Below are 13,731 nucleotides of genomic sequence, written 5' to 3' on the forward strand. Positions count from 1 at the left end.
GATGGCCTTACTCTATGCATGGATTCTTCTCTGATGTTTCTGCTCAGGACTTGGACCTCAAAGTTGCTTAAGCAATAGAGAGGATGATGGATGACCAAGGGATTGGGATCTCTGGGTCCTTGGGGAGGGATGGGGAATATTATCACAGAGTTACAGAATGCCATTGCCGAAGAGGGCCTTAGGGATTACATTTAGTCCAAGGATTTTCAGACTTTTCTCTAACAGAAGAATTCTTTCTTCAAAGCAGACCTTACATAGAATCCCTAAATATTAAATAGAAAAAAGAGCAGAGTTGGCTTAGTTGAAGGAGGAATAGAAGACTCCAAGTCCTAGTAGTTGGGTTGTCCTTTTACCCATTTCTCAAGGGCAGCTTCAGTGCGGGCTCTGGTCTACTGCTTGAAAGCCACTGGCCTGGCCAAATCTGTTCATTTTACTATGGAAGAAACAGGTTTAGAGAAGGGGAGTAGCTTTTCCAAGGTTGCTTGATTCTGCGCCAGTGCTTTTTTTGTACAGTTGCCTCTTTCATACCATTTTTGTTTTGCATTTTGTTGTGAAAAATCAGAATCCTTTACATGGCATGAATTTTTCCAGTAACACTTATGCGTAGAGCTTTTTAGTCTTGTAAATGCTATTTCTGTAGTGCAGGGGCATCTGTTGTCAGATGCCAGGAAGGAGGAGGCATGTCAGTAAACCTTAGTCTGCAGCTAAGGCCTATCCTAGGATGTTGGGAGTTGGTGGGAATGATGACCCACAGAGTCAGCTCCCCATTCTGTCCTTCTCCCATCTAGAGTTGAGCTCGCATACATTAGCTGCTGTTGCAATACTCTGCTTTCAGAACCCTGAAATGGCCTGGCTTGGTTGCTGTGTAGTGATTTAACCACAATAACCCTCAGTGAGTGGCAGGTTGTATTTTTATTGTTGAATTTTGTTATAATGGCAACCCCAGATAAACCTAAAAATCAAAGAGGATTCTCTTTAACTCTCAATTCTTCTCATGTTTATGAAATAGCACTTAATTAAATAATGTCATTTAATCTTATGAATCTTCTTCCTCCCAACCACCTCACAGCCCTCTAGGGTGTGTTTAACCATTGAATTGGGAATCAAGAACTGAGAACTCTCACCCAGGCCTTGGAAGTTAGAATGTCAGCCCTCTTTCCACTGCACAGCCAGGCTTATTGATGTGGTCAGATCTGCCCTCGGGACCACCCTCCGTTTCCGCCAAGCCTTGGGGCTGTCCATGGTGTGCTCATGTGCCTTCTCCTTCCCACAGCAGTGTTGTGACTTAGGCTACCATGCAAGTCTGAACCGGGCTCTACGCACCTTCCTCTCTGCTGAGTTAAACCTGGAACAGTCGAAGCATGAGGGTCTGGATGCCATCGAGAATGCAGTAGAAAACCTGGATGCCACCAGTGACAAGCAGCGCCTCATGGAGATGTACAACAATGTCTTCTGTCCCCCTATGAAGTTTGAGTTTCAGCCCCACATGGGGGATATGGTGAGGCCCTCTCCCTATACCTCCACCCTCAAGGGGCTTGAGTGGACTTGTCTAGATTCATTACACAGAAGCCACATTATTCTGGGGTGGGAGAGGCCTGGGCCCAGCTTCTTATCAGGTGGGTGAGGCATATTCCACTTACTGAGCAAACACTTAGTGAGTGCCTACTGTCAGACACTCGGGCTTGGCTGCAGATATGGGAGATTAAAGCCCTCAGGGAGCTTACAGTCTGGGGAATAAGGTCGCTAAGGGGAGAGTTAGAACTATGCAGAGAGGGGCATCCAAAGGGGCCCAGCAAGATCAAAGAAGGTGAAAAACAGCAGGTGTATTCTAAAAACTACCAACAGTTCAGGATGGTGAAAGGGAAGTGAGAGAGGGGAGCGCTCCCAGTGGTGAGGCTAGAAGAAATGAGAGCTGAGGTGGGGCCACATCCTAGAGGCTTTAGTGGAGAAGCGACAGCTAGGCAGGGAATGTTGTGATCTTTTGGCATTTGGCGGAGTTCTGAATAATCTTATTCTCTTGAAGTTAGAAGACTGTGATGAAGTGTATAGTTTTGCTTAGGTATTGAACAAAAAAGAATGGATACCTGCAGGAAGGAAAGGAGCTAAGATGCCATCCCAAAGGCCTGATGCTGGTTGCCCAGACAGGGGAGCATGAACATGGGGGCCTTGTTTTGGACTCTTCACCTCCAGTGACTAGAATAAGAAGGGCCTAAATAAACTAAAGTGTGAGGCAAGAGAAGCTCCTGGGTTTTCATCGTTCTGAATCTTTTGGTTCCACTTGTGTTGTTGTGTGTAGGAGCCAGAGTGAACCTCATTCCTGTGGGTAAGAGCCACCATTTCACCTATTGGTGAAATCAGAAGGAGGTTGTATAGGCTTATGTGATAGAAAAGATCAAGATGGACCTTTGAGTATAGTTGGCTTTAGGAGGAGGAATTTTACCAAGACACTGTTTTGCTGTCTCTGCACTACTTCCTGTGTGTTAGCTCCATTCTCAGACAGGTCATTCTCCCATGGAGGCAAGGTGACTGCATTTCCAGCCTTCCCTGGTAGGTTGAAATCCAGTGGAAAGAGTCTCTGCCTCCCTCCTCAAAGCCCCCACAAAGTTTCATGTGTCCCTGGTTTTGATTGGGTAAAGTGCTTATGCCTGGGTCCATGCAAAGCACATGGCCTGAGTTGTGGAGTGGGAGGTTCCCCTCGCCAAGGGTAGTTAGACCAAAGCTACCAAAAGAAGGAGGAGTGGACGCCAGGGGACCAAATAACAGCAACATGTGTGCTCATCAGGAATGATGCTTCTCTTAAGATTAGCATCCAGACTCTAGAAATCTCCGCTCCAGAATGACAGCTGTGGCAGTGGAACCAGAGGATTTGCTGTCGTCAGTCGGCCTCTGTGGAGAGTGAGACACTGTCCTAGAGACAGAAATGTGGAGTTGATTTCCTTCCTTTCCTTCTTGGGGAAAATCAAACCATTTACAGTTCATTTCCATTGCTGTGGCTTAGGAAATGTCAGTGTCTGAACAGATGGAGAAGTGAGATGGCAGCATGTGCAATTAGAATTGGGGGAAGGGTTGTCACCAAGCCTCAGGAAGACCCATTCTTCACCTGCCCTGGCTTCTGGTCAAACTTGCCTTCCAAGCCCCTTCTCCGGCTGTCACTGAGATTCCTTCCCAGGGATCAGTGGAACTTGGGGACCAGCTGAGTGTGGAGTGATACATTTTCTGATGTTAGTGACTGAGTTGCCTTCTGAGCCAAACAGCTTGTCTCCATAAAGGAGGATTCCAGATGCTGGGTGCTCAGGCCCCCACCTCCCCCTGTCAGTGTCTTATTTCCATACTCCAGAGCGCAGCTGAAGTGTATTACCTTGCACCCCGGTAGCGGACCACTGCCAAAGCATGCATCATCATCAGCTCTGCTACTTCTTAAAGGAACAGGCTTGGAGGTGGTTTTTCCCGCCATGATTCCTCTCTGCTAGGTCTGGGTTACTTTAAAAATCAATAGCTCACTCTTCTGCTGGGACGCTCCCTTTATGTGATATAGCTGATCAGTGGCTGAGCCAGGCCGGGGCCAGGACCAGTTCAGGAGCTTGTGAAGGTTCCACATTCTAGCCTAGCCTTCATATGAGTGAAAATAAAAAGAGATGAGAGGTTGGGTCATTCTTGGCTTCTGCAGCCAGTCTGTCCCCATCAGTGTGGGTTGTCTGCAGATTGTGGAGGCAACGGGAGGGAGCTGCCTGCAAGTTGTTGGACTAGGGCCAAAGATCGGGTGGCATTTTGACCGGAAGCCTTGAAATTGGCCAAGGCCCCACACTAACTGGTGTTCTGGGGTGCACAGCATATGAATTGATGCCAAGTGCTCTCAGATGTACTAGGAGGAGGTACTTGGCTCCATTTTTGGTGCCCTCAGAGGCTGTGGGACTCTGGATGCCTGACTGGTGACATCAGGCAGCCAGAGAATTTCACTCTTGGCACTAACCGGTTCTGGCCACTGAGCTTTCTCCATTGTGTCTGCTTATCCAAGAGTTAGAGTGAAGTCAGCTCTCTTCAGATCTGAGAGCTGGCTCAGACCAGCCTCTCAGCTGGGGGAGGAGGTCAAGTCAGTTGGGAGCTTAAAAGCCAATGGAGGAAAAGGTCAAGTCCCAGCCCCCTCCATTTGAAGAGAGGTTTTGTCTTTTCAAGCAAGGGAATGGTCCGTGGGCATGTGAATGTGCCCACTCGTTGCTGAGGGGGAAGGAGGCCGTTTCTATCCAGATGTCTCTCTGCAGACAAGAGGCTAAAGGACGAACGGTATAACAAGGTGACAGGAGCTGTCTCCACATGGGTCCTGCCTCCCAACTCTCTCAGCCTTCTGCTCCTCATCTGTCATCCAGGGGACTGTGGATGACCTCATCCCATAACCACATCCCCAACAGGAGACAGTGGAGCAGCCATTCCTTCACACAGGGGAAAGCTAATTGGCAATAATCCTTGTGGGAAAGGCAGACTCCTCTCTTACAGATCTAGGGAAGGCCTGGGGTAAAATGATGGCTCTTTGGAAAATGCCAGGCTCCTTCAGATTCCATACCCTCTCAGGCCCTCTAGCATAGGCGAGCAACTTGTTCCTGGTTTCACACTTTCTCATTGAATCAGAGCTCTCATGCATGGCCTGGATTTATAAACACATGCTGGCTGCCAGCAGCGGCAAGTTAGCCTCCTGACCCACTTCTCTCCTGCTTTCACTCTGATGTATGAAGGGGGATGAGGGAGGGGCCAGAGAGGTGGCCACTTGGACCTTCGGCAGGAAATATTCGCTGTGCCAAAGCATTGTGTTTCTGGAGCTGGGGCTGCCTGAGGCACTCTTCTCCAGCCTCCTCAGCCTTCCATGGAGCTGCAGACCCTGCATAGACCTACCCCTGCCGGGCTCCAAACAGATCCCCCTACCCATTCCTTTCATGTACTGTTTGGTCCTGGAAGAGGCTCACACAAGATGGCTTTGGATTTTGCTTCAACATAGAAACCACGAGTCTTATACCTTGAATATGGGTAATTTCATTGCCAGTAATGGGAACTCTGGAACTGCCAAGGGGACTGTATCCTCGTTCTGACCTGGTGTTGCTTTCTTTTGTTAGGCTTCCCAGCTCTGTGCCCAGCAGCCTGTCCAGAGTGAGCTGGTACAGAGATGCCAACAACTGCAGTCTCGCTTATCCACTCTAAAGATTGAAAACGAAGAGGTGAGTTTCCTCCTTAGGAGGCTCAAAGCCACACTCTGAGTTTCCCTCTTGAAACTTTTGCTGCTGCCCGTCTGGGAACAGGTGGAAGGAGCATGCAGAGAATGTCCGGGCGGCCGCAAACATTTCCTAGCCAAATGTAGGCTTGGACTTTCCCCCTCTGCTACATCCTGCCCTTGAACTCCAGGAAGTTGCTCTTGCATTGCCAAACGTTGTGCTCTATTTTGAGCTTTTGCGAAATGCTTTTTTTTCCCCTCTACACATTTAATCAAAATGGCACTTGGCAGCTGTGTGAACAATATTGTGTCTCTGAAACCACCTCCTCATGCCTAGCTTTGTCTAGCATGTTCAAACAGAGGCCTTTGACTTTGACACTTCAAACATCTCCATCCTCTTAGGAAAGGGTGAGTTTCTTCTGGGCTCAGTGTATTTGCTTTCAAAAAGCAGTTCAAAAGGGCAGGTGATCCAGCTTTCTGTTGAGCTCAGATGGCTTCTTACCTTGTGTCTCAATAAGTCTTACTTTCCGCAGGAAGATCAGGAAGAAGTAGGAATAGGTCACTTAGTTTGCAAATGAGCAAGCAAATTCATCAGTTTGTTGAAGGTCATGAAACAGAACCTGGGGCTTTGCAGTGCTAGGCCCATCACACATTTTAATTAGCTGTTTGTATGAGGGGGTTGGTTTAGATATATTTTATCCTCTTTCCCTTAACACTTCTATTATAATATTGCTATATAATATTATAATAATGCTAATATTAAATTGTAAAAGTAAACATTAAAATATAATATATAATATAATATTGCTATATGATATAAAAATGCTAATATTAAATTTTAAAAGTGAACATTAAAAGATGTGGGTCAAGTACATAGCATGAAGAGTTGTAGTGGCTTTTAGGCTTTCACCGTAGAGAGTATCATGCTGTAGCAGAGTCCATGTGATGTTTACCTTTCACTTAGCACTGTCCAGTGGGAAGCAGAGCTGCACATTCTGATGGCATCCTCTGGCCTTCCCCAGCCCACTCCCTTCAAGCTTCTCCATCACCTGCTGTTTTACAACCCACCCTTCACGCATCCTGCTGACCCTTGTCGTGGCAGGTAAAGAAGACAATGGAGGCCACCTTGCAAACCATCCAGGACATTGTGACTGTCGAGGACTTTGATGTGTCTGACTGCTTCCAGTACAGCAACTCCATGGAGTCCGTCAAGTCCACAGTGTCTGAAACCTTCATGAGCAAGCCCAGCATTGCTAAGAGGAGAGCCAACCAGCAAGAGACAGAGCAGTTTTATTTCACAGTAAGGGAGCACTATGGCTTTTAAAGAGTGTCAGCATGCATTGCAGCACTCAAGGGAGATTTGGAACTCAGAGTCCTTGTTAAGTGTCTGAAGGACAGGCGTTGAATATCTTAGATATGAATGTGGGCATACTCAGAGACCATCCCTACACTTAAAGGTGCAAGCATTTATAAGTTGTATATGTCTAACAGAGATCCCCCAAGAAAAAGGATGCTCCCAAGTATACCACTAAGAAGATTTTCTTTTTTAGGAAATTTTTAACTAGCTAGTAGGCTTTCACTGGAAAGTTTCCTTCTCAGGCACAGGGTATCCTGAAAGGGGAACTTCATCTTTTAGTTCTTGGAAAGTACATGCAAATATTCATGATAACACATGTTTTGTTTTTAAAAATCTGTAATCTTTTCTAGGTGATATAATGACATTATTTTATAACTTTCATTGTTGGGAAACTATTTTTTCTAATTATTGCTAAAACTTAAAGGATGGGTTGTATGCAGCATTACTATTTTGGGTATAATTCCAAAACATCGTATTTTCTTATTCATGTATCTCTAGTCTTCTTTTAGACAGTTGGAGCCTTTTATTCTTTTTTTTTTTTTTTTTTTTTTTAAGTATTGTTAACAGTCCTTTGGAAGTTGCTACTGGTCTTTGGTGCTGCTTTTTAATAAGTGAGTTATTTTGAGCTTGCCAAGTAGGATCTGTTGCCTGGACTAAAATTTATTTCCTAATCTTCTGATGACCAAGAAAGGAAAAATTAAGTTTGCAGATGTGAGATGAAATATAGCCAGTGAATATGCATACTGATTCTGAATGAAAGGAATTAACTTTTCAGTCAAGAAACAGTCTGCATGCAGTAAATTGAATTTTTCCTGCAACTGGAGTGATTTGTTTAACTCTTCTTTGAACACTGCCCTTTCTGCATTAAGAACACTGATGATTTGCTAACTTTTTTTTAAAGAAATCTGTTTTTTTATTAAGCTCAGACTTCCTCATATTTTTTATCCTAGAGAAAACTGCTAAAAGGGAATGATGTATCAGTACTATTCTTCTAAAACAACTTTTTAAAAATGATTATACAAAGCCACATATGCTCATTATATAAAATTTAGAAGCAAAAAGAAGGAAATAAAAATTGTCCATAATTCTACCAGCTAGAGATAATGGTGTTAGAATATATTCCTTTCTAATCTGTTTTCTATGTGTGCACAAACACATATGTGAGCACATATTTATAATTTTATTCTAAAAAATAGGATACTGCTGTACATATTGTTTTACAATCTAAGTCATATAATTATAATATTCTTTAAGCATACTTATGAGTAAAATATTAAAACCTATACAAAAAAATAATAGAATGACATTTTAGCTCATTCGATTTTTGTAAAATATTTAACACACTCCGTGGTTTGTAGTTAGCGTTCAGTAAATGCTAAAACTTTATCTTCACCATCATCATTAATTTATTTATTAATCATTATTAAATTATTCATTGATCATTTTTTGAGGATTTATTATTGCCAGACACTGTGTTACAAGCTGGGAATGCTGAGAATATAAGATAAAGAGGGAAATCATGGGGGATGGGTCATGTAAAGGGAGAACTTCTATTTTTACTTCATGTATATCTAAACAGTTAAAATAGGTTGATTTTTGTAGTTTAAAAAATGTAAAAATGCATACATGTACTAGTGCATGAATGGCAGCCAGGATGAGTGGAGTTGGGGAAGCATCACACACAAAGTGACTTTTGTGTTTGATCTTGAAGAATAAGCAAACCAGGCAGGGAGTCGGGGAGGAGAATCGCATTCCTTGAGGAAAGAGCAGCATGTGGGAAAACATAAATGCACGCAATAACCTGACTCACACGTTAAGATAACTTTCTGACTATAATGAGGGATGTGTCGCTGCCCCAAGCTTCATTATCTAAGGAGCTTGTTGAACACTCTCTAGAGGCTTTTAATAATAGGATTATTTAGCTGGTCTGTCTGGACTGCTTAGATATAACACTATTTAAATGACCCAATCTCATTACATTGTGAAGATTTCCATTTTTTAGGTTAAGTAAGAAATTTTGGACCTAAAAATCTTGCATTTTAAGACAGTCGTTGTCAGAATTGCTTTTTGGCTTTAAATGAATTCTGTAACATTTGTATTCTAAGTTGACCTTTAGTAAAAGCAGGAATGGCCGTATTCAAACTGGTGACCTCGCAAATCCTGCCCACCCTCTCACTTTCTGTCTCAATACATTGATGTCCTCTAATCCATTTCCTGTCTTATGTGGTGGCCCTAGTGCCACTTATCAAAATTGTGTGCAAATTTCCTTGGCTAACAGGAACAGTTTTTGTCTGGGCTTGTCTAGCAGTGGAATTCTGTGCAAGTTCATCGTTTTTGTGAGTAGTACTTCAGATGATTAATTTCATGATAAAAGGGGCTTTTTGGGGTGGTGAAATAGGCATTTATGGAAAATGGGATACCCACATTAAGCAGAGTGACTACCTGTTTACCATACAACCCACACAAAGCCAGTACAACTACAGATGTGCTTTCTTTAGTCTGTTGCCTCTGCAAACATTGCCCGTGTGTTTCCTATGCGCTTCAAAAACATCAGAGCAGCACATCCTGGAAGATCCTATCTTTTGGAAGGTTAGGAAGCAGTCTCTTGTCACAGCTTGACTCCTAGGTGGTGTGCCTAGTGACCAAGAGGGCTGCTAAGAAAGCTTTCTGACCACTTATGGCTCTCATTGGACTGATTTACCCAGATGACATCAATAGGGAATGTGAGGCATGACCTGTAAAGATGAGTTGCTTGCAGGAGTCTCAGGAAAATAATTGTGGAGTGAAGAAACTTGAAGCGATTTTTTTAAAATTACCTAACCCAACCTTCTCATTTGAAAAATTAAAAAATAAATAGGCCAGGCATGGTGGCTCATGCCTGTGATCCCAGCACTGTGGGAGCCTGAGGCAGGTGGGTCTCTTGAGGTCAGGAGTTCAAGACCAGCCTGGACAACATGGTGAAACCCTGTCTCTACTAAATATACAAAAATTAGCCAGGTGTGGTCATGGGCACCTATCACAGGATAGTATCCCAGCTACTCAGGAGGCTAAGGTGGGAGGATCACTTGAACCCAGGAGGCAGAGGTTGCAGTGAGTCAAGTTTGTGTCACTGCACTCCAACCTGGGTGACAGAGTAAGACTCTGCCTTAAAAAAAAAAGAAAGAAAGAAAGAAAGATTAAAAAATAAATAAATCTACTGGGCGTGGTGGCTCATGCCTATAATCCTAGCACTTTAGGAGGCCAAGGCGGACAGATCACCTGAGGTCGGGGAGTTCAAGACCAGCCTGATCAACATGGAGAAACCCTGTCTCTACTAAAAATACACAAAATTAGCTGGGCATGGTGGGACATGCCTGTAATCCCAGCTACTCAGGAGGCTGAGGCAGGAGAATCGCTTGAACCCGGGAAGTGGAGGTTACAGTGAGCCAAGATCGCACCATTGCACTCCAGCCTGGGCAACAAGAGCGGAACTCCATCTCAATCCATCAGTCAATCAATCAATAAATCCAGAGAGAATGGGTAGCTCACAAAAGCTAGACCCACTGCTCTGGTTACTGGGTCTCTGGCCACAGGCTGCTTCTCTATACACTGTGGAAGAAGCAGAGGTGAAGGGAAGGGCTCAGGAACAGCTCAGCAACTTTCGCCTCTTATTTGCCCTCAGTGATGACATGTTTCCTGATTTTCTTGGCTTTGTGTTTATTGCTTATCTTCTATAACACATAGTTCAGCAATGTCTACTCTTTACCCATTGCCTTTTTTATTGTGATTGTTAAAAATCAGTATTTTTAAAGGATGCAAAGATTTAAAAGGGTATACAGGAAAATCTACTATAAAGTTTCTTTTCATTTCTGACTCCTCTTTCCCCTCCCCTTTGCTGGTGGTTGAAACCAGTTTCTTCTGTGTCCTTCCAGAGATACTCTGCATGGACAACAACTGACGTATCTGTAAATACCCTTTAATGCAATAAATTATATTAGAAATGTAATGAAAGAAAATGGAAGTAGATATAGAAGTATACCACTTATACAGTTCTTCACTTTTTTAACATTATTTATCTTAGATCTTATTTTTATGTTAGTCCAAAAAGATCTGCCTCCTTTTTAAATGGCTGGACAGAATTCCACTGTATGAATATGCCATCATTTGTTTAGCAAATTCCCTCTTCATAGGCAGTGATGCCTGCTGTTTAGCCAAGGCTTACCAAAGCTTTATAAGGCTGGCATTTTCCTAAGTATTTCCTTTGTTTTTTGGAGACCGAGCCTCGCTCTTATTGCCCAAGAGCCCAAGGCTGGAGTGCAATGGCGCAATCTGAGCTCGCTGCAACCTCCGCCTCTCAGGTTCAAGCGATTCTCCTGCCTCAGCCTCCCAAGTAGCTGGGATTACAGGTACCCACCCCCACACCCAGCTACTTTTTGTATTTTTAGTAGAGACGAGGTTTGATTATGTTGGCCAGGCTGGTCTCGAACTCCTGACCTCGTGATCCGCCCTCCTCAGCCTCCCAAAGTGCTGGAATTACAGGCGTGAGCCACCACACCCAGCCTAAGTATTTCCTTTTATAGGGAGTTGGAGAATTAGGTTATTGTATGGGGATAGAGCAGTGAAGGGGTTAAGGATCATGGCTGATTAGGTAACAAAGCTAAACAGTCTGAATTCTTAGGGACAGGTTTAGGGAAGGTAATAGAAGAGGAAGCAATGCCTTGGCCACTGGAGCACTGAGCGACCACTAGACTTGGAACCTGTGGTCTGAGATCTTTTTACCTTGGTATTTTCTCGCAGGCCCTTGGTAAACATGTGCTGGCGAGTACAAATGAGTGAAAGCCCCTGTGCTGTCAATTAAACTGGGGAGACATGCTCCATTTAAGGTTTACTCTATTATGTATTCTATCTGACAGCTGCTTCCTATTTTAAAAACTGACGGGGAGAAAGGGAAATGTCAGCATGCCAGCATGGTGGGGAAACAGCCACTATAATGACATCTGTATATCTCTGAGCATGGGCTGGGTAGGTGTACTAACTTTTCCTGCCTTGCTGCAGTGGATACTTAGGGTCTTAGGTTCACGCAGATTAAGTACAAGGCATAGGCAACATCCAGTGAGTTTTATACCCCCATGGTAAGAGTGTATTTAAAGGGTAGAGGTTTTTAAAAATGAAATTTGAAAAGCATTCTAGTGCCTCTTACTACTTTTTTTTTTGAGACGGAGTGTCGCTCTGTCGCCCAGGCTGGAGTACAGTGGCCGGCCGGATCTCAGCTCACTGCAAGCTCGGCCTCCTGGGTTTACGCCATTCTCCTGCCTCAGCCTCCTGAGTAGCTGGGACTACAGGCGCCCACCACCTCGCCCGGCTAGTTTTTTGTATTTTTTAGTAGAGACGGGGTTTCACCGTGTTCACCAGGATGGTCTCGATCTCCTGACCTCGTGATCCTCCCATCTCGGCCTCCCAAAGTGCTGGGATTACAGGCTTGAGCCACCGTGCCCAGCCTCTTACTACTTTTTTAAGGCCCAAAACCTTCTGCTTTCATTCTGCTTTTATCTTAGCACAAAGCAAAGACACTTAGGGAAGGGATGCTTTTAGGCTCACTGAGGAGGTGATTCAGGTATAAGGAACACCTTTTTGAGTGCCTGCTCTATGTCAGGCCCTGTGCTAATCACAGTAATGCTTATTATCCAATTTCATTCTCACCAACCTTGTGAAAAAAATATTATTCTCATTTTTCAGATGGAAAAACTAAGACTCAGGGGGTTAAATGATTTGCCCAAGGTTAGAAGAGTTAGTAAGTGTGGTAGGAGTAGAATATTCCAACTCATGCTTTTTCATTGTAATGCAACTAAAACGTCTATCAAGGAGGGAAGGTGCAGAAAGAAAAGTTATTATATTAATACTTTTCAATAAACAAAACTCACTGCTGACAGTTAATATCCAATTAAGAATTATTAGGAAATGAATTAATGAGTCATAAAAACTGAGTTGAAGTTTCACAATGGCACTAAACAGAATGCCCAATAGACTGTTTGCCGCCCTTCCTACTTTTTGAAGAAATTCTCAGTTTTGATTATTTTGAGTGTGAAAGTTGTTGGGGGTGGGCACTGGTCAGACTGTGTTTTAGGAACTTGATTTTATTTTGGTGATACCTAGAATAAAATATTACCCGTTCTTTTGCTCCTTCGTTGAGGAAAACCCCAGGTAACCACATTGATTTTGGGTGTTTGGTGAAGGAACGAAAAAATCACCGAATATTGGAACATGCCCTAAGTAAGGAAAGTGATCCTCGTTGCCCAAGGAAGGAATTTTGAGGTTGGAGATTATAAGCATCCCTTTTCCTGGCCCCCCCTCATCTCCAGAAATCATTAAAAACCACCTATTCTTCCCTTGCCTTCTTCAGCGGTCTCAGCTCCTTTGTCTGTGTGTCTGTCCAGCAGCAATAGAAGCCTTCTAACTCACTTCCACCAATTAAAGACAAGGTCACTTATCCCCAGCAAGTCTCTCATATGGATAAATGCTGACTTATGGGTGGGATGGGGGAGTGATAAATAAAATAACATGCTTGCAGACTCTGAGATGCCTTTACCTTTCCATACCTGGCTTACCTGGATGGAAAACTCTAACCGTGGTTTCCACACCAGTATTAGGGATGCAGTTCATACCTCGACACAGTTATGATCCTTCAGGATTTAATGGAACCCGAAGAGGTAATCCATCGTACATCTTGACAAGATTGTTATTTATTTTAATGGTTCATCAAGTGACAGCCAGAGTTAACTAATGAATTGTGAACATGAGTTTAAAAAATGATTTCCGGAATCACAAGTAGTGAGAGGAAGGAATTTGCATCCGTCTCCTTTAAGAACTATGGCTGTTTTCTGAGTAGTCTGGTCTTGTTTTGAAGGTTACAGCTTCTTGGTGAATTTTCCTCATTAGGAAACCTTTAGAGTCTCCTGGGATAACCTTCCAAAGAGAGAGGCTTTTGAGGCTTGCATTGTTGGCAATGGATATTTCCTGAAGGCTTTCCACCTCTGGGCCCTAAAGTACTGTTTCAAGTCCACAATTAGGCATTGGTTGGGGATTCGGATATTACCCCAGGAAGAATGACAGCAGGTGAGCTGGCATCTGGAACAGATGGAAAAGGGAAGGTGACAACAGAGCCTCTTTCCTTGCAGATGTTCTTGTGCAAAAGCATAAA

General features: G+C 43.7%; 1 protein-coding gene across 1 annotated transcript in view; it reads left to right on the plus strand.

Moving 5' to 3' along the window:
- SRGAP2 (SLIT-ROBO Rho GTPase activating protein 2) overlaps positions 1-13,731 on the plus strand; it is a 263,500-nt gene that overhangs the window by 199,748 nt on the left and 50,021 nt on the right. Inside the window, exons 8-10 of the mRNA XM_011937394.1 lie at positions 1,274-1,498; positions 5,103-5,204; positions 6,300-6,497. Of these exons, the coding sequence (XP_011792784.1) occupies positions 1,274-1,498; positions 5,103-5,204; positions 6,300-6,497 (525 nt within the window). The remainder of the gene's footprint in view (positions 1-1,273; positions 1,499-5,102; positions 5,205-6,299; positions 6,498-13,731) is intronic.

The sequence above is a fragment of the Colobus angolensis genome, unplaced genomic scaffold (assembly GCF_000951035.1).
Source record: "Colobus angolensis palliatus isolate OR3802 unplaced genomic scaffold, Cang.pa_1.0 Scaffold100, whole genome shotgun sequence".
Lineage (NCBI taxonomy): Eukaryota > Metazoa > Chordata > Mammalia > Primates > Cercopithecidae > Colobus > Colobus angolensis.